Genomic DNA, 27973 nt, shown 5'->3' with positions numbered 1-27973 from the left:
GAGGGAATGAACGCGGAAAACCTCATGTTCACTTCGAAAGATGCAATATTGATCCCAATATTGATTCCAAAAAGAAATGTTAGATTTAACAGAAAATAATCACGTTTATAAACAGACTTTAGTGACTTTCTAAATTCAAAAACTGATCATAAAAAAGAGGAAAAATCTCCCAACAACACCAGGTCAGCACAGAGTTGGGGGAGAATTTATGTCCTAAACCGACACACAGAAATGATGTTTTTATGATGTTTTCATGATGCTTTCATGAGTGAAAACCATAGGTAGGACATCTGGACGGGTTGGAGAGAGTGTTAGAAGACCGGTGGGTCTGAATGATGCAAGTCTTGCATCAAGTCACTTTGTAACCAGAGATTATCATTTTACACGCTGGAAGTAAAAAAAATAATAAATCTCTGTTCTTATTCACCCAGCTTCAGAACAGGCCTGAACCACAGCCCGCTGATGAAGACTACAGTTTCCTGTGAAGAGCTGATGAAGGCTTACCGCGGTATTTTAAAAAGGGCTCTCATTGGGTGGAGGTCAGAAAGGGGCGGGTCTCCATCTCCCAGCTCTATGGCGGTGATGCCCAGAGACCAGACATCACAGCGAGCGTCGTAGGTTGAGTCCAGCTGCTGCTCACACGCTATGACCTGCAGACACAGCAGAGACGTCATGTAAGCTACGATGTTGTATTAGTATGAATCCCACCTTCTCATTAGGAAGGTACTTTTTTTTTATATATATATAAATTTTGAGATTATGTTATAAATTTAATCAGTTCCTGCACAGAAATACACACTAAACAACTTGTAACAGAGTAAAATGTCATTATAAAGCTGTAAAATATCACAAACATCATATAAAAGCAGCAGCAGCTCAGCCAAAAGCACACTCAACATCATTTTCAGTGAGCGATACAGCAAATTGAACACATACATACACACTTATACTCAGTCTATCATGGTTGTCCTGAGGGGAACATGGTACCCAATCAACAATATGAATCATCTGAGTGGGAGGCATGCGCACACACACACACACACACACACACACACACACACACACACACACACACACACACACACACAGAGAGCTCACACACTAACACACAAGCCGGATTGTCATTATTGTAAAATGTCAGAAATCAATAGAATTTGTGTTGGCTGTTCTCGACAGGCGAGAACTTATGAACACAGGCAAAACGAGCAGACAAACCATTACCGCGTTCAACGAGACACACTCATTACGACACATCTCTGCAAACCGCAGAGCTCTGCAGCATCATGTTCCAGCCTCGCATGTCGGTCACAAAAATGTTGACTTTGAATCTGTTCCCAAACATTTTGCAAGAAGAAAACTAATCCAGCTTAAAAAAATTACCAGAAAAGATGCATACTGGTTACAACTAAGAGCATAAAGCTAGACTATCACAGTCCGACTCACCCCGCAGCTCAACGCTTAACAAGCGATTCTCCTCCAGAAGCTGACGCAGGTCTGTGTTTAGAAAAACCTCTGCTGACTTCCACAAACCTCTCCGCGTCTCAAGCAACGCTCTTTTCTCAGAACTTTTGTCGATCAACGTGCAAATGAGATTATAATTTTTAAATCACAGTCCACGTCATCCTACCGGGACTCTAATGCTGCATTTGCACAGCATGCAAACCTCATGTAAAAATGTTCTTGGATTGTAACGTCCTGGGGAGAGCGTCCAGACTGAGGGGGATTTAAATGCAGGGGTTACAAAGTGTAGCTTTGGTACAGGAGAGTATCATTTCATCTGAAACGTGGCAGTAAATGACTCCTAGTGTGCAGGTAGGTGGTTGAGGAACACCTCTATGTTCTGTTGGATCAATCCAGGAGAAGGTTTCTGTGTGGGGGGGCCTGTTGAGCCTCTCCCTGCATGTCGACAATATGTTGCAGAAATATCTGAATTCTTTCGCTGCACAGTTTACTTATCGTGTGCTGAAACTGTCTGGAAATGATCCGAAGTTTTGTTTCTTCCTTCTCAGAGGAAGCTCATCTTTATGTACCGGTATGTTCACATAACGCAACTTTTTTTGCTTTAAAGGTAGAGTATGTAAGATTTTCAATATTTTCAAAATAAATTAACTAATAAAACACCAACAATCATAATTAGAAAGTTTTTTGAACATGTAGGTTCCAGTCTGTCCATATTTGATGCGTTATTAAATTACAAGTTTAATTAATGACAAATGACTAATTTTACTAGTAGGCAAACATTTAAGAAGGGTCTTTGTCATTAATTAAACTTTTAATTTAATAACACATCAAATATGGACAGACTGGAACCTACATGTTTAAAAAACCTAATTATGATTGTAGTTATTTTCTTAGTTAATTTATTTTGAAAATATTGAAAATCTTACATACTTCACCTTTAACATAAACTACTAGGTTCTTTTAAAACAAGCTGGCCTGTTTTGTAACGAAGCAGCAGAAATAAATGGCAACTTTGATGCACAGATCTGATTTTAAAACGACACAATGGCAGCATGTTTATCGTTGAGTTTGTGAATCATGTTTATGTTTAGGAGCAACTGAAGACTTCCAAGTTGTACGATGATTACAGAGAAACAAACAGAGGGGTTTTGGTTGGTCAGTAAGTGTTGGTCTGTAAAAATGCAAAGAATCTCATGAAATACAAGTAAAATATTTTTATAGTTTGCAAATAATTTGAATTTTTTATTTTAAAAAAATGTACAAGGATAAAATTACGAGATTGTAAACACAGTTGTAAGTTTATTGAATCTATCTGATACACAAGACAAATGTATTTTTTTTTGTTTTTTTCTCTTATTGTTTGCTGAAGTAGTGTGTGCTGACATGGTTAGGGTGGGGGTTAATTTAATTTAGTTAAGTCAGCTCTACTCATTATTATTATTATTATTAGAAAGGTGCCTTATGGGGCAGATTGTATAAGATTTAATCTTCTATCTGTGCCTATTTGTTCATGTATAACAATGTAAAGTTAAACTGAACATGAAATGAACAAATAAATTCATCATCAATCAATAATTCAATCCTGTTTTCTTTTGATTTTGACTCCAGCTGATATTTAAAAGTTTAATATATTGGCTTTTGAACATGATTGTTCCCTATCATTGGATCATAGAGTTTGCAGACTTTCCAGACCCGGTTTGATCTAGTCTCCTCCTCCTTCTCCTTCCCTTTCAACTTTGCTCCTTTCTCTAGCGGTTGCCATGGCGAATCACCTGCTCCCAACTACTGATCCCAAAAGCTTTATTTAGACGCTTTCGTTGTTACATGTTTTATGCTCTTCCTTATGCACCCTCTGGCCTCCGACCGAACACTGGCCCTTTCTGCATGGTTGGGGATTCGAACTGCCGACCTTCAGGACAACCTCTTGAGCCACTGTCAAGCCCTGTTTTGATCAAGCGTGTTTTGAGTAAAAATGTGCTTTAGTGACCATCTCTTCGTCTTTTCACAGCATCTCCGTGTGATTTTGAATAAACTATAACTTATCTTAACTATCTCCACCACTTTCCAGTTAGTTGCTGTAAATAAACTAAACTTAACCACCACATATAAACATATGAACCCAAAACTTCTGCAGTCTGATTTTACAGAGGTTATTCTACATTAAAGGGTTGCTATTATGGTATTTGGAGTTTTCTGAGCTTTCTACAGTGTTGCAGTGTTGAATCCTCATCAGACATGTGAATGGCACTCTTTTTTATCACCTAAACGCATGTTTGAGTTTGAGTTTGAGTTCCAGCACGCTCTCCATTCAGTTTCCATGGCGACAAAAAACGTGTCGTTTTAGAGAGTTTTTTCTACTTGGAAATCCTTGTGACGTCCCGGGGGATAAGGTTCAGTGATTGGTTACCTTCTACTGGTTAACAAGGGCATGTACAAATACATCAGGCGGGTGGAAAACGTGGGATAAAGTTATTTCCAACGATGGCTGGTGAGTTTACCAAAGAGAGACATCCTGCTGCATTCGTTGCTGTGGGTTGCTGTTTTCCACTTCGTTTTCAGGATCTGATTCAGGTTCCAACATGTAGGGCTGTATGCTATGTGTTGACATTGTATTTTGTTTATTATTGAGTTCATATGAGCCTAATCCTTCTGTTTATGAGACGTTACAATGACGGCGAAAGCAGGTGCGGTGCGCGCTCCCGATGTAGTGCAGTGGCGGGAGGCGGGGCTTAATGCAGAAGAGTCTCAATTCACTCGTTTTGCCCGCAGGCTGATCTGACAGCCTACGGAGAGGGTCGGTCTGAAGTAAATAAAGCCATTTGTAACAATAACTCCATCAATCCCAGCCTTTCTGGGCTCAGAAATAAAAATAAATTAGCCTGAAATGCACATAATAGTTCCACTTTAAACCTGGCTTCAGTGTGATTCAATGACACATAACTAAGATATTTAACAGGATAAGTATTGTTGGAAAACTCCACTTAGATGACTCAAAAACAAGAAATAATAATAAAACACATGTAAAGAAAACATTATGACTGTTGAATGAGGGGGAAAAAACTTCACTTTTAATGCAACCATGTCTGAGTTAAGGCTATATCTCCTGTATAATGTACCAAGGCACGATCAGACAGGAGATGAATGATGGAAGCTGCTCCTTTCATTCTTCTGGGCACATTGAGTTTGACGGCGTTATCTCATTGATGATTATGAACCGAACTGCCAACTGGGATCATCTCCAGGCTAATGTGGTGGAAAGAGAGGAGGCTGGGGGGCAGTTATGGACCAGTTTTCATACCTCAGGCGCCATCCAGAAGGGAGTTCCCACAGAGGTGTTCCTCCTCAGACGGGTATTAGTCAGCTGGGCTGAAACGCCTGCAGGGAAGACAAACACATTACAACCATTTCAGCCTCGCTCTGAAGGCTCAGAGAAGACTATTCACACCATTTCATCAACTTCCTTCTTATGTTTTTAATCCTCACAAAGATCATAGTAGCAGGTAAACATGATGAAGCGGTAAAGCAGGACTGATATGAGGCTGGGTGGATTTTACAGCTTCTTTCTGCTCCGCTGATAGATCTGTCACTCGTGACAAGGAGAAAGAAGCTAAATATACTGTACTTCCACAGAAATGTCAAACTGCAGTGTTTTCCTCTCACAGTGATAGATTGCTTTGAATTTCATGTTCTGTAAGTTACTTTGTTGGACATTTCAAGAACAACATTTAAATAAAACTCCACTGTACACACCGGCGTCAGCAGCTGGAGACTGAAGATGTTTTGTCTCTGAGTGATTTATTATATCATACCGTAGGAAGCTGCATTACAGCAGTCGCTTTAGAGGCACATTAAGTCTGCAGAAACAGCACGGCAGAGATATGAGTGGGGCATGTGTGTGTGTGTGTGTGTGTGTGTGTGTCTGTATGCATGCTGTGAAAAGCCTGACAAGGAACATGCTGACCCACAATCGTGACCCCAGCCCAGTCCAGACAAATCAGTGTTGCACCACGCTGTGATGTATCCTCAGGCTGCCTCTCGCTGAAGCAGCCAGCCAGCTCGGGAGCTGGACCCGAAACAAAAACCAGGCCTCCAGATAAAAGCATGCTAACCAAACTGAAGGTGGACGCGACATGCAGCCGCAGAACAGTTTTAGGCTTTTTTTCAAATTCTATTTCTTTTACTGGGATCCCCATTAAACACAGCAGCGATTCCTCCAGAAGTCCGTCATATATAATATTTATCCACACAATAAAAACAGATAAGAATCCAAAAACAACAAGAAATGCAAATATTATCACCATGATACAGAATGGGACTAATGTCAGTAAACTAACGTTACAATGATATTATTATAATAATAAATACTAAAATCAAACCACCGTGACATAGTGTAATATTATAGTATTAAAGTACTGATTAAAAGGAAAAAGTAAGTGTAAAATTGTAACTGGATTCATTGCCAGTAGATATATTTTTTGGAAGTGCATTACATTTATATATCCCATTTTAATTTTCGTGCTTTAGAGTAACATTTTCTCTATAAAGTGCTGTGTGTGTCGCTGGACTCTGGTTTATTAAGTCAGATAAAGCACTGGAACAGACTGCTGGGAAATATTCAAGGTATGATAATATCAATGCTTGGGCGATTTGTTACATTAGGTGTTAAAAATGCAGCACATCCTTTAATGGACAAGATAAAATATGAGTATAAACTATGATAATCTGTCATCAGTAATCATGCCCAAGTTTATCTGCTGAAGATATTATCAACTATTATTATTTTTAATCCTGCATTAGAGACCTTGTTTTGTTAATTAAATAGGTCAAGGTGAATATTAAGTTTCATGTTGGCTTTTTTTTTCTTTTACCAATATCTAATATACTGATTTTGTCCAACTCTTAATATCCAATACCAATATCAACCGACACCAATATTTTTGGAGCGAGTTGTGCCATCAAACAAAAATATCTGTAACACTATACATGAAATCTATATTCAGTCACATTGAGTCAGAGAAGACTTAGCTGAAGAGTTTGATGTGTAATATATGCATGGTGTGTAAAAGTTATGTCATCAAAAAATAAAAACCGATACCGATCCTTTCCAATACAGCATTTTAATGTCGATATCGGCCGATAATATTGGTATCCTGATAATATCGGACGCCTTTAATCATCAACATACATTAGCATTTGAGGGTTTTCAAAAATAGATGATAAGTCTCACCACTGCCTGTCAAGGTAGGGTGAGGATGCGGTGTGGACCCAAATGCAGAGATGCAAAACCGGGATGCAAGTTAAGACGCTTTAATCCAAACCAAAAACTCAGGGGACTAATACAATGAATCCGCCACAAAGATCTGAAACTGAGGGTATAAATACAGTGAACACATCAAGACACAGGTGAAACGAATGAACTAAATGAACCCAGGTGAACTAAATCAACAGGAACAAAAGCTAAACAAGACATGGAGCTAAACAGGAAAAACTACTAAATAAAACAGGAAAACTAAGGCACGGAAAATCCAAACCATGACACTGCCTGCATAAATCCTCAGCAGAACTGAGAGGAAAGTTGAAGATTTAGCTCTGCTCAAAAGGATTCTGCTCTTCAGCTCGCTGCAAAGACACCTAACTCAAACACCATCCAGGTGGCTCGTCACTTTCATTTATACCTGCCAAAATAAACTTCAACCTGCATTTGGCAGGTTGTTGGAGGTTCATTTAGGGCCATGCTGAGACTATCTATTGACTACAAAAAGGTATTTCGTAGTGCATATTAGAAGATTATGCTGTAGTGAAAGGCGTTCTGCAACAAGGATGTGTTGGCAAGCAGCAAGCAGATAACAGCTTAGAGGAAATGCAAAGGAGACTTCAGGAAATGTACCAACAACATCTCCAGATGGTGAAAAGTGTAAACAAGATTAAAACATGAACTTTCTGCAGATCTGAGCCCAGTCTATATCCAGAAAGAAGGGCAACACCAAAGCAAAGTCCCAGTGACTATATATTATAAGTGCCCATTCTGTGCACCCATTTAATTACCATGTAAACAATTCTTTAATACACCCATGCTCTGTTGCTGCGTGGGGTGAAGACAAGTACAAGTATGAGCTGTGCAGAGAAAAAAAACCCTCTGTGGCAAACATCAAAAGGGATTACAGTCATGTGCAGGATGGGATGTGCGCATGCAGTTGTTACACAGGGAAGCTGCTGCCATCACGCCACAAAACCGCCATGCATTTACATCACCCACATTACTGAGGACAGAGCCATACTTTTACATGGACAAACACATAAATTACAGCAGGAAAGCAAACTTCCTCAGTAAATCCACACTAACACACATGTATGCTGTGATACACGTGAAGTATGGCAGCATATGAGAATGCAGAAATACAAAAGCCCCCCTATTAAAGCCCTCACAGCCCCCCTTCTCTTTCCACTACATTAGCCAGGAGTGGAGCCTGGTGGGCCACACTTAATAATCATCGCTGAGATAACGCTGTCAATTAGAATATTCATGAGAGACCCATGAACGAGCAGCTCTCCTCATTCTTCTGCTGCTCTTTTTTTGATCCATCTCTTTGCTATTTTGTGTCTCCGTTAGTGATGAGTCACAGCGGGGGCTTTATCTCTACAGCTGCTCAGTGTAGCATGCCCCCTTTCTACATTAAAAATCATTAAAACCAGCTTGATGCAGAAGAAGCTGAAGTTGGACATTTTTGGTCACTGTTTTAATCACTTAGATGCATTTGTTTTGTTTTGTTTTTTTTCGCCCTCATCAACAACCCAACAACCCGACAATAATTTTAACCATCAGCAAACCGGTGGTCATAAAGGACGTCATGTTTTGTTGAAGTGATTCTGAAGGCCAGTGGTGATAATGACAATGATTGCTGGGAAAAGCTCCAGTTGTCTGAGATCCTGAATTGGACTAAGCGGTCAAGAAAATGGATGGATGGATGAATGGATGGATGGATGGATGGATGGATGGATGGATGGATGGATGGATGAATGGCTGGCTGGATGAATGGCTGGATGGATGGATGGCTGGATGGATGAATGGCTGGCTGGATGGATGGATGGATGGATGAATGGCTGGATGGATGAATGGCTGGCTGGATGGATGGATGAATGGCTGGATGGATGAATGGCTGGATGGATGGATGGATGAATGGCTGGATGGATGAATGGCTGGATGGATGGATGGATGGATGGATGGATGGATGGATGGATGGATGGATGGATGAATGGCTGGATGGATGGATGGATGGATGGATGGATGAATGGATGGATGGATGGATGGATGGATGGATGGATGGATGGATGGATGAATGGATGGATGGATGGATGGATTCTAAAGGCCTTCACACACTAGGTCCAATGCGAATAAACAGTAGTTTGAAGGTGAATTATTGACATTTCTGTCTCTGCACACCAAGTGTGACCCGAAATTGTGAATAAATGACAAAAATTCAAAAACAAACTCAAAGAAGTGGAATCCACATCAAGCCACGACAACATTGTGCTGATGCAAAAGAAAAGGCAAAAAAGAGGCGCTGTGTTCATTCTTAAGTGGTAATGGAAATAGTCACTTAGGTAGTGAGATTTCATTGAAGTAGCCTGTGAATGCAGAGATGTTTTAGAGTCTCCAGCCATCCTTATGACTCACCTGAAGTCTTGTTTCTTGGACTCTTCGGCACAGTTTCACTTGAGGCAAAGGGATTATTTATGCTCAACGTGAAAGAAACTTATGGATGGAGTCTTCTATCAGTCTTCTGCTTTCATTCAATGAATATTTCTATATATTTTCAGAGAGCTTTCAAACACATACACAGCGGTGTCAAACAGAGCAGACTCACCGGGAGTGATGGGGGCAGTACTGAGCAGAATAGCTCGTGTGCAACCAATAAAATGATCAAACAAGAAGCTGTGACAATATTATTGGGTGTGCAGACCATCTCCCCTGACCGCTGTACTACCTGTGCATCACACGATCCCTCCCAGCATCGCCATGTTTACTATTGTCTAATGTCGAAACTTAGGAATGAAATCAGCACTGCCCTCTAGTGGATGTTGTAAATAACAACGTAATGGACGCATTACAAATGTAAAGGAAACATAAATGCTCCTTAAGTAATACTTAAGATTAAAATACTGTTAAGTGTTAAAAGGAATGTACACTGTTGGGAAATGTGCCAGACTTTGTCAATCTCCTTGGGATAACTGAAAGGGTGCTACTGTAGCCTGGAGAGGAGGGATGACTTTGTCCCCTTCTGTCAGTTAAATGGTCTTTTTCAGTCGCCATGAAAAGCACCTGTCTTCCTCTTTTTTTATTTTTTTTATTTTATTTTAACATTGTGGTCGTCAAACGTGTGGTTTTTACCTTCAAGATTTGATTGTAAAGTTACTGTTTGTTAGTAATCACTGATACTCCTTACAGGATTAAGCTGATAAGAAACAGACACAAATCTATCAGAACAGGTTACATTTATCTGAAACTATCAGGACTTATTTATAGAGGGGGATATACTGTCAATCATAATTTTAGTGATGAGTATGTTGTTTGAAGTATAACTTTTTGTTCAGCTGTGCTGACAGTAACTATGTGTGGGTGAAGCCCTTTTCTCTGCATGATGGAAGCTTTCTCGTAGGTCAGTGACCATTTCTTACATAATGTACTCAGTTACTGAGATTTTTATGATGTGCTTGTTCACAATCGTTATACGGCCAATCTGAATTTCCTATTTGTTATGTGTCATCTTGACCACAACAGCATCATGGTGAATTAATTCAGAATCGCAACGGAACAGTTTGTTTATCTTCTTTCATTTTTACAGTGTTTATAGTCTAATTTTAACCCCACTACCAAGATCATATAATCCATGTAAAAACTGTTGACTGATCTGGAGAATTCAGATGTTAACAAGGAGGAAAGACATCTGCAATTATCTTAGAGATGCAATTCTTGCTGCATATAAACTGTTATGAGTTATAGGATCATTTCCAAATAACTTGCTGATGCTGATTTTACAGTGGGAAAGATTATTTTCCAGTGGAAAACATGCATCTTTCCTAGGATTGGACATTAAACCAAGTTCAGACTGCATAGTACTTAGAAAAACTACAATTTATCTTTTTATTTGCCTCCTCCCGCTAAACAGCCAAGAAAGAGAAAATCATTGGTAGAAGAAGCTGTGAATAAAAAGTCTTGGATCACACAAGGAACAAAACCAGAGGGGGAGGAGCCAAGACAGGGTGCCACTTTCACATCTTGCTAGCTCCCCAACATTACCTACCCCAGCTTTAAATGCTCCGTTTCACTACAGTACAAGTAGAAAAAGATTGTTTGGAAAGAACACCAAGCTTCTTCTCTCTGAAAGCAACATGGCTGCAGAGCTTAGCTTTGCAAATTTGCATGTGAACAAGCCACAAGACTCCTGCAACCATTATGTCTGGAGAGAAATTTGGTTACAATGCACAGCACCATGTTCAGAGAAACACCAAACACCTCCTGCTGCTGACAGTGGATGATTCAACTTGTTTTGCAGCCCCTTGCAGTGACTGAGGCAGCCATTAACCCCTATGTACGCCAAAGGATTTAAAGTGATGCACCATCAGTTTTCATACATAAACCTTACAACAAAAGTGTTTTCCATGACTCTTCATGATCATGACGCATTAGCCTTTATATTTGTGCTGGTGGGTGCACATCAGTCTGATACTTGTCACCCAGTAAGCTGCAGGGAATCTTGTGTGGGAGACCTGAGTCAGAGCTAATTCTGTTGTCACTATTTTTTTGTCTCTGAAACAGCAGCTCAGAGGATTTTATAGTCTATTAGCATTAGCATGGTTCAGGCACCAGACCTAGCCAGGACAAGGCTTTAGTATGGCTTTAAAGACGATCACTTAAAAATAACCCGGGCCTATGAGTTTCTGTCTGGCACAAAGGCTTCCTGACATAGAAGCTGTATGAGTCACTTCCACTAAGTGACATGGCTTGAGAATTTTATTAAACAGGCATTTATGTTGTTTTTAAGGTACATGCATGCTGCACAAATCACCCCTCTGCACTCGGCAACATGAGGATTAAGAAGCTGCTCTGAAGGAGAAAAAAGGTGGACGGGCTCCATATTAGTGCGTCCATTAATAATTCCTCTTTATATGAGAGCTGTGCACTTTATGCTTCATGGTTAGAGAAAGGCTTTTAAGAGAAGCCCACAATTAGAAAACCTACACACACGTCGAGTGGGAATTTAATTTGTAATGAAAACAGGCAGCTGTGTTTGTTGTGTGTTGCCTGATGAAAAAGGGGTGAGTCATCCCCTGGAAATAGTCAGAATCACTTTGCCTATCATGGTTTGCTGCTTGGAGTGCCTAATTTGGTTTAGAGAACCAAAAAGCAAATAAGGGAAATCACAGGAAGAATAGCAGGATTGCCCTTTGCTGTCTTGGTAAGAGCAGAAAAGATGGGGTGTAATGGAAAGCAGAATCATCCGCTACATGGTGGGGTTGTGTAGATGCATTCCAGCCTCTCAGGGAAACTAATTAGCAGCACAATTTGTTTGGCAGAGAGCTGAAGGTAATGGATTTGACCCTCTTCTGTTAAATTGAGCCATAACATGATTTTTCACTGATTAGGGGGGGATGGAGTGAAAAAACAAAGGCATCCTGCTGCAGCATCTCTTGGCAAAAAGAGGCTTAGAACTTACCGAAGTCCACGAGTTTGATCCCTCCTTGTGTTGTCAGTAGGATGTTATTGCCTTTGACATCGCGGTGGATGGTTTTGTTGATGTGCAGGTGCTGGAGGCCCTGCGAAAAGAAAAGGTTAATGGCCTTTCTCTGACAAGCACCTGCCTGGAAAATTACCCCCATTTTAACCCCCTTCATTGAGGCACCACTCTGGGCTCAAACCACCAGACTCACCATGAGAGCTTCATGCAAGATATAGGCAATAATGGCTTCATCCATTCTGTCTCCTCTCTTCAGCATACCTTTGGCCAGATCTGTCACCGAGCCGCCATTGCAGAGCTGCAGAGGGGGAAAAAAAACAACAAAGACATAAGGACGAAGAGCACAAACTCAACATGAGTCAGCACAAACAGCTTAGCTTACACAATGCATCGAAATCTGAGGCATCTTAGATATGTGGGATTTAAATGTGTTCAGATTTGAAGATTTCACAGGGAGAAGGAAGGATGCTGACAGTAATTCTGTCTGTCCTTGGAGGCTTATCTTTCTGAGTCAGCTTAGTGGGAGAGAATGCATATTTTTAATGTACGGTTTAATCTTAAAATGGCAAATGTACAAATTTTCCACAAAAAAAAAAAAAAAAAAGAATTAAATGGTGTAGTGTTCCAAACAATGGAATGATTTATATAAGAAATTATACTCTATAAATAGAATATATTCACTGTGTGAGATTGCAGATAGACTTTTCCTTCTGGGAGCAGGAAACCTTTCATTTGTCTGTTTGCAGGTGTTTTCTTGTGGTGTTCTGCATCACAACACGGACTCTGCTGTCAGTAGATATCTCCCTTGTAAAATGACAGAAAATTACCCTTTAGGTTGCCTTGGCAACAATAATAACCCTTAATTTGGGCTTTCTTTGGAAGATGCCAGAGGTATACAGAAAGTGAAAAGCTCTGAGACGTCAGTCACTGTGCTCGGGGCTGGAAGTGAAAAGAAATTGTAGATTTTGCATTTGAATGATGTTTGTAAACACAGAAAAAAATCTCCTACTGGTGCATCATCTCTCTATTTTTTATTTTTTTTATTTAGTTTTCCAGGAATATTTTTGCCCATTTTAGTTTGTATCCTTACCTTTAACAACAAGCAAAAAGCACTTTGTGTTTGACTGGAAATTTCCATTGCTGCTCTTTATGCGATTATACTAATTTCCCTCACTTGTACACTGAAAGCCTAATTAGTCCATAATCAGGCAGTGGTGTGTGGTTTCTGAGGATAAAAATCAGTCCCCTGCGGCGATTACACAAAGACTATGCAGTACATATCAGAAAATGTTAGTAATGAATAACTTCCATATAGCTTAGTGTTAACACAACTCTAACGTCTTTGAATGCACATTTAAAATGAGCATAAAAAAGCACAGCATGAAGCTTAGATGCAGTATTTATCTACTTAATGGTTTGGGAAGGTAGTGTTTACCCTGCATACTTGGTCTCTTATAGGAAAAAATGATGCAGCACTTCTGTATAATTACTCAAAATACAAATACTGAGGTTTACAAGGAGCTGATTACTTAGTTTGTCTCTGTATGTTCACTTGCATGTGTGTGAGCGTATGCATGCAGGATATGAGTTGGGATGAGTGTATGATTCCCAGTCTGACTTTGTGTCCCAGTCCAGCCCTGAGTCTAGCTTTATATGTGTGACCTATGTGTGTTTTTAGTATTTGTTTGTTCCCCATCATCACTTGTGACAACAAATTCTCAGCACTTCCACCTTAACACCTGTCCGCAGTTCTCTTGGTTACGTCTCACATCCCCGAGCAGAGTCTGGTCGTAACCATATAACGTATAACCATAATAATAACCATATATGTATATAAAGAGATGGACGTAGCCTCCGTGACGTCACCCATAGGTTTCTGAAGAGCTGAAATGAAGCTCTGTGGGCGGTTCTTACCATCGCCATCTTGGCAAGGGCATGCGTGTCAACTCACCCGGAAAATACAAATATGGGCAAAGAGGCAGAGCTGAGAGGGGGGCTGTGAGCGTCATGGTTGATGCTTGACATGGAGCGAGCTCCAAGCTGCCTGTAGTTAAAAGCTAACCGAGCTAACCCGGAGCTAATAGTAGATAAACCAGCTAACGGAGATAAGAGGGCTAAAGCTAAGTCATGTTGTTAACTGGGTAAAAACTGTTGTTCGACGTTCTTCTGACTTGAAGCGGGAGATCGGGTACCTGTCAATCAAAAGGACATGCCCCTAAATATGCAGAATTTCGAGATTAAATTACTTTTAAATGGGCAAGTTGGAAAAAAAATTCCCTCCCCTCACAGTTGTCATGAAGGCAAACCTGACCTATAAACCGAAAATGGATTCTTGAACCAGGCTGTAAACATGTTTATTTCTGCTGTGAAGTTGGTCTTTTTAACATGGGAGTCTATGGGGATTCTCTCTGTTTTGGAGCCCCTAGTGGATGAAGGGGGAACTGCAGTTTTATGCACTTCCGCATCGGCTTCACTTTTAACCACCGGAGGCTCCGTCAATTTTCATATATGGTCGTAACCTATAGCGGCTGACTGTGTCCTCAGTTCTGAACTTTTCGCCACTTCCTCTGTCATATAAATTTGATTTTCCAGCCAGAGATGTTAACCTTGACTTCAAACTGAAACTCTGGCCCAAAGGAGACCCAGCTGTCATGTTCAGTAATACTTTTATACATTATGGGCTGAGAGCAGAGCAGGTCCCATACCTTGATTGTGCTGGCGTAAGTTTTCAACGCTGTGGCTAATGTCTGTTTGCAATGCGTCAATCAATCTAGGTATCCTTCAGCAGCAGCCCAGTGAACTGTTGCAGGATGGATGGCGTGTATTTCAGCTGCCACATGGGGAGCTTAATCACTCCTCCTCTCTGCTATCAGACTTGCAGACAAACTGCAGTTGAGCAGAGAATACTGCAGAGATTTTCACGGACAGCACAGCACTCTAACAATGAGAGGCACCTGACGTCAGCTCACATCACTGCCGCCATATCACCTGTCATCATTAAATTACACAGGACAGACAGGCAAATCCATATTAATGAGAGGTCTGGTGTCCTAGATTTAAAGGTCCTAAATGTTAATGCTCTCACCAAAACAAAACAATGCTGGACATGAACATTAATTATTAGAGATGTGTTGGAGATCTAAAACTCCTCAGGGAGGAAGTGACACATGAAACTCCGGAGCTGGTTTGGTTTAATTCGGATTAAATTACATTTCCTCGTGTTTCTGGTGAAGGAGATATTAAATGGAACAAGATTAAAGGCTCATTTCAGAAGCACCTTTACGATAATAAAGAATTTCTCCATCGCATTGAGAAAATATTTAGTAATTATTCTTTAACAAAATGCAATAATGCATGTATTTATACATGGAACTTTTTTATTTTTATTTTTATTTTTTTTAACATTTTTACACTATATAACAAAACTGAGATGCAGCAATATTCAATAAAGTTGAAAGATTTCCTCAATTATTCAGCCAACATTCCTTTTTTATGACGAGTCATCATTTTACTTACAAACCACATTAACAAAACAAAGCAGTTTGATCTTTTCTAATTAGCATCTTTATTGATTTGAAAATCAAAATCCAAGCTACTGATTTAAAAGGTCTTAAGATCTATGTTTTCCATCCGCATCTTATGAGTTGTCACAGAGCTATTGGTTTCAAAGACTAAGCTGGATATACTGAATACTGATTGGCATAGTCTCCATTTCAAATGAGGTCAGGTGCTTGTTTAGTCATGTAAATTAAAGTAGTCCATCAAAGACGGGCAAAGAAGTAGATAAAACAAATGTGAAGATGAAACAAACACGCAGGTGCCAACTTAAGTCATCTTTTCATGTACGTTTCTCAGCAATTATAAATTCAATGTTTTTCATTTCCTGTGTTATTAGTAGGAAGAAGCACCACACTCGAAGAAGGGAGTGTGTGTGTGTGTGTGTGTGTGACATGTTGGATGGTGTCCAGAGAAAAGCGCGCCCATTGTTACAGTGGCCTTATCGTTTACATGGGTATAATGGCTGAGGTGTCTGCTTTCCGGCAGCGTTCGTTGAAAAGTCCCAACAAGGAATAACATTTTAAACCTCATTGTCATTTAATGACTGCAGAGGTTGAGAGGGGGCGAGTCAGGACAGAGACAAATGGGGGTCAATGCAGAGCACTGCAGTCTGCTGCTGACTTTTACCGGGTGGACGCCGTGTCGGGTCACGTCACAAGGAGAAGACAACAAAGCAGTGATTCTGGGAACTGACATGTCAACATAATCAGGACAACGCACACCGATGATGTTGCTGTAGTGACTGATAAATGAAAGTTTCCATCGTGCTGCATTCAGAAGGACAATTTTAAGTCTTTTTTTTTTTTTTTGTGTTTTCTGTTAAGTTACATCACTGTCAGCTTACTGAAATTATGATTATTATGATTATTATGATTATGATTATTATCATTATTATCATTATTATTATTATTGTTATTATTATTATTATTATTATTATTATTATTATTATTATTATTATTATTATTCATTCATTCATTCATCCATTATCCTAACCGCTTAATCCAAGGAAGGGTCGCAGGGAAGCTGGAGCCTATCCCAGCAGTCTTTGGGCGAAAGGCGATGGACAGCTCGCCAGTCCATTATTGTTGTTATTATTATTATTATTATTATTATTATTATTATTAATATTATTATTATTATTATTATTATTATTGTTATTATTATTATTTCATTTTTTATTGATTTTTATTTATTTTATTAATTTTTATTACCTAACAGGTAGCAAAGGAAAAACAACTAAAACAAATTATTTTTAAAGTATAATTGAAAGATACCCGATACATTAAAGATGAAGGTTTTATCTGACCAAGCATCAATATGAGATGTTTTCATAGTCTAGATTTAAGTTATGTCCAGGCCTTGAAAATCAGCAATGAAAAAGGTTTTAATAAATACTATTACACGCTAACTGCGACCTACCAAATATCTAATGCCAAACAAACAAACAAACACAGCTAAAGTTTGTCTCTTTGAAGACTTTCAACATCAAACTCAACCCGGTAACATTCACAGTAAATATCTGATTAATATTTGATTTCCAAAGGTAGCAGATTATACAAATGATGATGGAAACAGCATTAGGTTTTCCATTCAGGTTCAAACACCAAGATGTTTTGATTTCTTTGTCCATTTGGACACGTACATCTGATTCATTATATTCTTTTATACTAAAAAGAAGGTAGAAAAGGAGGTAACACAATATTCACACAATATTCCCAATATTCTTGCCATATTTTTATCGATTTATTTATTTTTAAATGCTATTTCAGACACATCAGCCCTTATCAGCGATAAAAGAAAGAAAAAACCCAGCAGCGTGTCGGCTTTTTAGTTTGCTGCCAGATTAGAGCAGCTGATGCTCAAACCAAACAAAGCAAAACGAAACCATTCATAAACAACGGAGAGTTTTAGTCTTATGTGACTCTGAAGAAAATCAAGATACTGAAAAAGGTTTATTTTGTTTTCAAACTCATTTTCAATTATCGACTTTCTGCTGTTCTTGTTCACACATCAACTCTGATTATTCAAACAACATAATGACTCACAATTATCAGATTTTTAAGGTAATGTGAACAGGCTCAGTGCTGCTGTGTGAGCTAAATACAAAAGCTAGCATGAAAACATATAACGTAAAAACTGGCTTCTGTAAATTACATTTTTTTTTTTACTTCCGAATGAATAATTCTCAATGAAAGTAAATTCAGCTTTAAATCTGGGGGTTGGGAAGGGCTCAGCCTGGACCGACAGAGGACGTGACGTACGAACAGATACCAAAAATAAACAAACTAATTCCTGCTTCTCGTCTTTTCGGATATAACATTGAAAATCACATATCAAATACCATTTTTGCTTTGATTTTGATGATGACTTTGAAGTACCAACTCCACATCCTAGTCAGCAGCTGAGGAGGAGAAGGAAGACAAAGTATAATCCCAAATTATCACTTTCATCCAGAATCAGGTGTTTACATGGTCATTTTTCACCTCTTTAAAGCAAATTTAACTTTTATTCTAAATTAAAGAGGAATTATAATTCATGTACACGTGTCCATTATTGGCTTTAAACAACCAGACCGGTGCCGTTGGATTGGTTCTGTCTTTTTATTTTATGGCAAAATGGAAAATACATTTTTTAACTACAAGCTTCAATACGCTACTCATTTGATCTTACTTTCAAAGGTTCCTTGGATAAAACATGGGTTCTGACATATAAAATGCACAGTCAAATCAGTCTTATTTGCAATTAGACGATAAAATTCAATCATCACTGCTTTCTTTGAAGTATCTCAGAGCTCTGTTAGCAATATTAGGTCTCCGAACATGAAAAGCTCCATCATTTCTGCCTACATCTGCAATCATAAAGGAGTGCATTACAGAGGCAAAGCCAAAAGCCTCAATAAAAGGCTAACAAGGTAGAGGATGCAATTTGTATGAATTCTACTCATAATGAGCTGTCCGCTGTCAGTGCAGAAGCTCCTCTCAGCACAGCAAGAGGATGGAAAATTACAGTCTCAAAAGGAGGGACAGTAACCATGGTGAATTGCCACCTCACTCCCTGATTTCCTGTCCTTTCTCTGCTGAAATCCATGTGCATCTACTTCAGAGCACACACACTGCCAATGCAGCCACTTTCCAAAGAGCCATGCTCAGGATTAGCCAGGAAATACAGAGCCACATCTTTCATCTGGCATAAGCTAGCGCCGTGTAAAACTAGAGGAAAATATCATCTTGCATCTTGATACTTGAGTCAAGTCAGTGCAAGGTCCTCCGCAAAGGTCAGGAGGAAGGACGCAGGTGAAAGGAGAAAGAAACACAAGATGTGGAGGTGAAAGCTATCTAGTGGGTTTGCATGACACTGCTCCTGTCAATGCAAAATCCCGCTTAGCTTAGATTACAGAAATATGGAAATGCTGATCCGGAAGTGGAAAGAGGAGCAACACGAGGTGGCAGAACGATTTCAGGGAGGCTGTAGGTATTTCTGTGGGATATCCCACCATGTAAATCTGGTTTCACTTCATTATATTCTTTAGTCAAAACAATCGCACTAAGTCAAATATTTTTTTTTTTTATTTATGTTGTGTTCAAACTGAAGAGGTGAAATAAATCCTGGGTTTGTTGAAATAACAATAAGCTTTATGCTGATAAAACAGTGTGATCTGCAGGCAACTCACATTCGCTCCTCAGATGAGATGTTTGCAGGATAGATTGCTCCCGATTCGTTTCAGGCAATCAGATTTGTGTCCAACAAAAATTATTATATTTACACATCGCTTTCCAACTCTGCAAAGACGGAAATCTGTTTGATTTAATGTGCTGAATAAAACTGGAAGATATTTTCTAGGTAATTATAGCCTTGTGTCAAAGTGTGACGGTTTATGTTAAACTATTCATCCAGCCTGTTTATGCCGTGCTTGTCTCTTATCTATACACACAATAAAGTTATTGATGAAAACTAAGATTAAGACATGACCTAAGTGACCCAAACAGGTCAGTTTTAGGGATATGACTTGAACACATCCAGGTTAAGCTGATGTTAGACCTGGGGTGTCCTCGAGGGCCGCTGTCCTGCAGGTTTTCCATGTATCCCTTGTCCGACACATCTGTCTCACATCAATAGGATCCAACAGCCAATGAAGATCTGCACAGTGACTGATTCATTTAGGTCAGGTGTGTTGGAGTAGGGATACAAAAGTGCAATAAGTGCATAAGTGCAGGGAATAAGTGCAGTTGTACATGTTGATCTGTCTTTCCTGTCCTCTCCACCCCAACCAGTCGAGGCAGATGGCTGCCCTCCCTGAGCCGGGTTCTGCAGGTTTTCTTCCTGTTAAAGGGGAGTTTTTTCCTTCCCACTGTCGCCGCGTGCAGCTCAGGATGGGGGATTGGATCCAAGTCATGACTCGATGTAATCAGTTGGTTTCTGTTATAGGATATGTATGAATTGACTTGAAATGATGTGTATGTAAAGCTCCCTGTGACAACATTGTTGTGAAGTGGCGCTATACAAATAAAGTTAAATTGAATTGACTTGAATACATGGAAAAACTGCAGGATTGTGGTCCTCCAGGAGTGGAGCTGGACACCCCTGGTCTAGAGGAAACTTTGATGCTACATTATGAATAAATCCAGTATGTTATGTACTTAAAGAACTCCCTCCAGCCAGGTAACTGACTACATTAATGTCACAATTAAACCAAATTTATTGTTATAATTAAACAGAAGAAAAATCTATTAAATGTCTCACAAATCTGCACAATAGTGTTTCCAAACTTTATTTTAATAATAGTTACAGATGAAGTGTGTGCTACACTTCTTAATAATCAACAATCATTAAAAAAAAAAAAAAGAAACAGTTTTACTCAACTTTTAATGCATTTATGCATTTATTTTCATGATTTATGGGTCACTTTACACATCCCACCCTGTTCTTGGTTCCATCCTAAATATTCTAGACCTGCGTCTGACTTACGATTGATTGCTACCCTCTGTCCTGAGCCACCCCAGACCATAAACATATGCAACAGATTTGTCAAAATGACTGCAATTTATTTTTGCATCTGTTCGCGGATCATTTTCTCCTCCTTTGTCCTCAGCAGCTCTCCTTAGCTGGCGGCATTGACCCCTGAGTTGTGTTTATGAGATAAGATATCCCAAACACACTGAAATCTGATTAAAGCAAATTAATGTCGTACAGTAAACATGCTTGTGCATACAGGTGGAGTTTTCTGTCTATCCTCTGTGTTCATGAGCGTTTTGTCAAAGACCTTGTGGTCCTGATGCAGCAAATGGAGCAGCACCACCAGGAACCATGGGGGGCACTGCTGTGCAGTTTGGTTCACATGTCACCAGTAAAAATAAGAAAGAAGAAGAAGCTATAATAAAATAATGGATGAATGTCTCATTCAGAGAATCTGCCTCATCGTGATCTCCTCCACTGTTGCCGTCTTTGCTGTTGTCTGAGGCTTGGTTTACACCATAACACTAAGACAGTATGTTTGGTCGTGTTCTTGCCTCTTGTTTACATGATTACAGAGTTTTGGGAGGAAAAACCTGCAAAGTTTCCAAAGTGAAACTTTCTCGCAACGCAAGGCGAGTCTTGTCTTTGACGGTAACGTCTCTCATGTCATCTTACGTTGCACACTCAGACCCTGCTGAACCCACGAAAAGCACAACAATGGTGAACCTGTTTCTGTCAGAACATTTATGCTGTCAGCAAAGACACACTGCAAAAACTGAAATCTAAGTAAGATTAAAAATCTTAAATTGAGTACACATATGCTTTTTTTTTTTTTTTAAAGGTAATATAATTCTTAGTTTTTATGCCAGAGAATTCCTCTTGTTTGAGTATTTGTACTTGTTTTAGGAAGTCTTGACAAGCCAAATTTTCTTGTTCTGTTGGCAGATAATTTATCTTATTTTAAGCAACATTTACCTCATTTTTATTTATTTTTTTCTTGTTTTTTAAGGCTGACTTTTTGCAGTGTGTTACATGTGTTGTGTTAGCATGTAATGCCTCTGTTGTTGTGTTTCTTTCTAATGTCATTGCAAAAGTTTGGTGTCGATTAAAGGCCTGATATGCACAAAAGACAATGTGTGGTTCTATTTGTGCTTTCCCCTGCACACATACAGTTCCGCTGTTGTGTAAATGCATTTTTTTAAAATATGGAAACATAAGTTTCATATGTTGCTTGGCCACATATGAAACTTATCTCAACTATATTACTGTCCAGTCATTTGGTCAAATGCCACAAGGGAGGTGTTAGACAGACTACAACATGTACACAGTGGAGCTGCCCAAATGGTCCTGAAGTCTGATTTCAGGACAAATTTCATCACAATGCATAAGAAACCGGTTGTTGGTCAAAGACAGACTCTTATATTCATTGACAGTTGTAGTTAGAAATGTATCTGTATTAAAACGACCTGTTATTTTATTTAATAACCTTACTTTTAGAGCTGGAAATCACGAATATACCACAGGACATACAAAAGATGGAAGTTTTAGCTTGACTAAAACAAAACCAGATGCCATAAAAAGAACTGTTATTTATAAAGGCATGAAAACATGGAATTCTCTAACGAAAAACATTAAATTAACCGCTGACCTAAAAAACTTTAAAATATTATTAAAAGACTATTTTTTAAAAGTACAGGTATCTACATGAATCATTAAGGGTTTGGTGATAAAAGTATAATAAATACAAATGAATGTGCAATAGAGTAAACAAATTGATAATGTGGATAGAGGTGTACTAAAAGATTTGTATTATAGATAATCACATATATAGGTTAATATCCAATTATGAGTAAGTGTATTTTTTGTAAATGAATAGTTTACATGATAGGGTGTAATATGAATGGACATTACTTGCATGCATTTACTTAAGTAAAAATGGATGTAAAGAGATGATTTTGAAGATGTAAACAACTTGTTTTCCAGGATTGAATCGAAATGTTGATGTGCTGTGTAACTTTTTACAAGTTTTTGTTTTTGATATTATAATTGTGCCGGACCCCAGGAAGAATAGCTGTAGCTTACTACAGCTAATGTGGATCCTTAATAAACTAAACTAAACTAAACTAAACTAAACTAAACTAAACTAAACTATACATATAAAAGTAAACACGGCCTGAAACTGATGTTGGGAACTCAGAAGTGAAGCAAATATATTGGAAGTGATTTTTGACAGCGTTTTATATGAACGTTATGTAACTATTAACATACATAAAGGTAGTAAAGATAATGCTTAAAATAAACATACACAGTTAGATTCAGATGTTCAATCTAACATGGTTGAGTGAGAAAACAAAACATATTGAACAACACTGATTGGTTGCTGCTTGGCACATATAATGTGATGCTAAAAGCTCACGTGGCGACTGCCTCAGTCGGCCTGATCCTGCTTGGACAGGTTGTCCTGGAAGTAATTTTGTTGTGTCAAGTCGCCGGTTCAGAGATAATAAAAGCTTCTTATTCTGATACTGATTCTGAGTCTACCTCTAGTGTCATGCATTTTACACAGTTCAGACTTTATAGAATATTAGCTTTGCAAGATAAACCTGGAAGAAAAGTTAGAATGTTTCCAAAATCATGAAACAGACCTAAAGCTCAACATTCACAGGCAAGTCTTGGTTCATATTGCTTCCTCAGTAAAGACAAAATGTGCCGTTGTCCTAAAAATGTTTTTTAAAAAAAAGTTAAAAAATGAAGCTTTAAACAGAAAGTAAAATGTAAGGTAATAGAAAACAGCATCAAAGCTGCATGGCCGACGCTGTGACACTCATACTGGACTAATTCTTATCAAGCCTGTACATGTTTATCGGATGTCTCCAGGTTTTTCCTGCTCTTCATCAAAGTGAACGGTAAAATTACACGGTCAGAGAGTCAAAAGCTAGAAACACACCGTTGTGTGTGTTTCTCCTCAGAGGTTGACCTCCATTACATGTTTGTCTGGAGCTTGACATTTCAAAAGGGCCACTGCAGGCAAAGACAGATGAAAGCTGGAAAAATATGGGGCTGGAGGCAAGGTTTTTCTTTCTTTCTTTCTTTCTTTTTTACATGAACACAGAGGAGCTTTGGCATCAAGGTCCCCTTGAACTTTCACGAACAAACTGCACTTCAGACTCTGAATCTCTCCATACATTCAGCTGTAGGAAAGCAAAGGGAAATGTTTGTCCACTGCGCCCTTAATCCAAACATGCTGAAAAAGGGATCTTTCAGCTTGAGCTCTAGTCTGTTAGGTGTATAAACTAATTTACTGAGACAGCCCCCGTGAAGAGAAATCCCAACTGCTGCTCACAGGACGGTGCCCATCGCATGCAAGCCATCCCCCGCCCACATGATTTTAACTGGCGTGCGACCAAATCCCTCAGGTGTTCAGTAAATAAACTCCAACACTGCCAGGGGTGGCTAAAACTCTTGCATAATCCCAGCCAGCTTGGGTCGCCGTTGCATTTATCTGGCAAGACCATGAAGTGCAACCAGACCTTTAGTCAGCACCTGCAGTACACGAAATGTTTGTGTTTATCATACGACAACGGTGCGGGGGTGTGATGTTCCTACCTCAAGTACAAGCCACAACTGATCTCCACATTTTACGTCCTTCTTGTAGAACATCCCATAAAACTTCACAACATTGGGATGGTCAGAAAGAGCTTTAAGGATGTTGTACTCTGCTTCAATCTCCTCATCAATGTCCTGAAAAACAGACGTCAAAGAAAGTTAAAATGAGAAAACATCATTCTGTCAGCAGCATGTTTACTAAGTTGTCAGACACTCTTTACTTTTTTGCCCAGTTTTATGTCAAACAGACTTATTATTATTATGCAACAAAGGAAAACCAAGAATCTGGATTAAAGGAACAAAAACTGGCTCACATTTATGTGATAAATATGGAGACTAAGTTATGATAGACTTAGCTTAGCCCATAAGAAGTTAAATCAAAGGAAAAAAAAATAACATAATATTCTTTTAATAAAATATCTATTAAAGTTTACACAATGGAAGAGTTAATTAAAGCTGCTCCTTAGATTCTCTATCATACTTCATAGATAAATGGTTGTCAGATAACCAAACAATAATCCAAACCTACATTTAGAAAGTATTTTTCACCAGTTAAACTTATTGCAGTTGGTATAATGAATCAGTTACAGTCTCCTGGTTTTGCTCTCTTAAAGAATCAGCTATAAAGTCTGCATTTGGAGTCAGGAGGGGTTGAATGGTGGCATGACATGTCATTTCCTAGTGCAAAACCCAAGATCAAATATCCATCATATACTACTTGCTTAAATATTAGTATAAAGATTGGTTAAGTACATACTATCACTGTATTTTTTACTGTCCCCTTCCTGGAAGTTTCTGGAGAAATGTATGTTAGGAGATTTTTGTAATATCTGGTAAAAATCTTGATCTCACTCCTGTCTTGTATCCTTGGCTTCCACTCTGAATCTGTCACCTCATTCGTTGAGACTGCTCGATGTACTCCTGTGTAGTCCCAGAAGGTCTTTTCGATTTGGGTGGATCTCTGACAAACCTCCAAGCTCTCACAGTGGACACAAAGTATAATGGAACGTATCCCTCTGAAAGCAATGAATTACTGGACCAAAGACAAACTTTCACTATTTTATAAGACATGGAATCCTTTCTAGGATTTCATCAGTTCTGCAAACTGTAGAAAGGCCTGTATGGACTTCTCTGGACAGACATACCAATAGAATCACACACTTGCCGTAGCAGTGATATCAGTCAAACACAACACTGTAACATCTCACTGTTAATTGAGTTTTCCATATTGTTATATAAATTAATTGCTTTAGTCACTGTGAGGGGCTTTCTGTTATGTCCTTATTTTGGCTTCTTTTTTTCTCTTCTTGCCTAATCCTCATGCTAAACAGCAATAAAAATATTGTTTTAAAATATTAGTTACAGAAAGAAAGAATGGATGGATGGATGGGTGGGTGGATGGGTAGATGAATGAATGGGTGGGTGGATGGATGGATGGATGGATGGATGGATGGATGGATGGAGGATGGATGGAAGGATGGGTAGATTAATGAATGGGTGGATGGATGGATGGATGGATGGGTGGATGGATGGATGGATGGATGGGTAGATTAATGAATGGGTGGGTGGATGGATGGATGGATTGATGGATGGGTGGATGGGTAGATTGATGAATGGGTGGGTGGGTGGATGGATGGATGGATGGATGGATGGATGGAAGGATAGATGATGGATGGGTGGATGGATGGATGGATGGATGGATGGAAGGATAGATGATGGATGGATGGATGGATGGATGGATGGATGGATGGATGGAAGGATAGATGATGGATGGGTGGATGGATGGATGGATGGGTGGGTGGGTGGATGGATGGATAGATGATGGATGGGTGGATGGATGGATGGATGGATGGATGGGTGGGTGGGTGGATGGATGGATGGATGGATGATGGATGAATGGATGTCCAAACTCAGTTGTGTTGAACATATAAACCAAGTGTCTTCATTTAAATAAATAACTTTAAAACTTAATACCAATCAAAGGTTTGTACAGTCCTCATTCAAAATGAATGAGGAGACGTGTCCCAACATTTTGACTGGTGCTGAATATATGGACAAAGAGTGGAAGGGTTCAGGTGTCTGGGTTTTGTTCATGAGTAGCTGAAGCATAAAGTAGGAAATTACAGGCAGGTAAACGACAGCGTCTGCAGTGATGATCTTTTTCAGGCATCTGTTGTGGCGAAGAAAGACATGGGCAGAAAGATGAGTTCTCAGTCTTTCGGTCTATCTATGTTCCTCCCCTCAGCTGTGGTCAGGAGCTACAGGGGATGGCCAAACTAAACAACATTGCATATACAAGAGGACAAAATGAGTTTCCTGCACAGTTGCAGTTCACCACATGGTTAAAAAAAACTGTACATCACCACGTTTTCCTCCATCTGTTCCACACGTAAATGCAGCAAAAGTTCAAAACCATCAGCACGTTGATGCCCTACGCGTCCATTTTTTCTCCAACATAATTATGTCTAATTTCCACATCAATTACTCCTCTGGCAAAAACATTTTCAAGGAAGGAGGTAACTTTGATGTCTATGAAACTCTAAACTCCTTCATGCAAGAAATCCCCAGTTTAAGACATAAAACCTTCACACACCAGAACCGATGGGAATAAATAACACAAATCTGTCAATATTTCATAGGTAAAATATAATAATACATGAATACGTAATGTTTTTGTTTATGCACACTAAGTGTGATGCAAAATTGCAGATAAATGATGAAGAGTTTGAAGCAAACTTGCAAGATGGCAAAAACAAACATGGATTCCACAGCAAGTGACGAAAATATTGAGCTGAAAAGACAAAACAGCGCATTGAGTACATCCTATTCCAGAAAACAGAGGAGAACTTTGAGAATTTAAATGTTTAGTGCAGAAGCTGAATCTGGACCACAGCTGCTTCAGGATGGACTTTAGGACGCCAGTGGGACAATCTGAGGATCTGCTTCAGCAGCTAGCTGCTTGCTTGAAGAAGCAGAGAAAAATAACAAAGACGCTCGGTCTTGATGAGACAAAGATTGAATTAAGTATCAGCAACAAAGTGAGGCTAGCAAAGCTCATGTTTGGCTCTGGCTCAGGTGTCAAATCCAATTCTCTGATTGGTCGATTGTGTATCTGATGCATGTGAATATTTAGAAAAATCAACCTCAGTATGAATAAATAAAACTCACATCACTGGATGGAATTTTGTCAGTGATGTGTACGTTCTCATTGTGTTTGTTACCTAACCTACTTGGAAAACCTGCATATCTGAAAGCAACCCAGCAAGGTCCTGAATTGTAAAAATGGCTTACATGTTTAAAATACTTAAAACCAGATTTTTCATCATCAGTTTTCAGTTTGTTTGTGTTTAAATATTTCGGACCACAAAGGCCGTCGCGTGTCTCCTTTGTGCCATCGAACAGACTACAACAGCACAGAGTGACGGCCGTTCACATGTTGCAGTTTGTTTCTTCTCAAGCAGAGCAAAGGTTCACTCCCAAACACAACTTACATGGATTGGATCCAGTATCTTCACGGCTGCTTTGCTTCCATCAGTTTTGTTGAGCACCTTGTAGACTTTCCCGTAAGTCCCTTTACCGATTGTCTCAATGATCTCCCAGGTGTCGGTAGGATCCGGAAAGTTGTCAAAGACAATCGATTTCCCTGATTGCGGAAACAT

The 27973-nt window shown here is 39.2% G+C and overlaps 1 protein-coding gene across 1 annotated transcript; it reads right to left on the bottom strand.

Moving 5' to 3' along the window:
- Window positions 1-500: 500 nt before the first annotated feature.
- Window positions 501-27973, bottom strand: LOC306771029 (myosin-IIIa-like; the record flags this gene model as incomplete). Its single annotated transcript, XM_079260055.1, has 6 exons — window positions 501-650; window positions 4760-4836; window positions 12177-12276; window positions 12391-12495; window positions 24315-24449; window positions 27806-27973. The coding sequence occupies 6 exons, from the start codon at window positions 27971-27973 to the stop codon at window positions 501-503; spliced, it is 735 nt and encodes a 244-aa protein (XP_079116181.1).

This window comes from Telmatherina bonti, assembly GCF_933228915.1.
Source record: "Telmatherina bonti genome assembly, chromosome: 20".
NCBI classification, from domain to species: Eukaryota; Metazoa; Chordata; class Actinopteri; order Atheriniformes; family Telmatherinidae; genus Telmatherina; species Telmatherina bonti.
The sequence above is the reverse complement of the archived record's forward strand: the minus strand, read 5'-3'. Positions and strand labels throughout refer to the sequence as shown.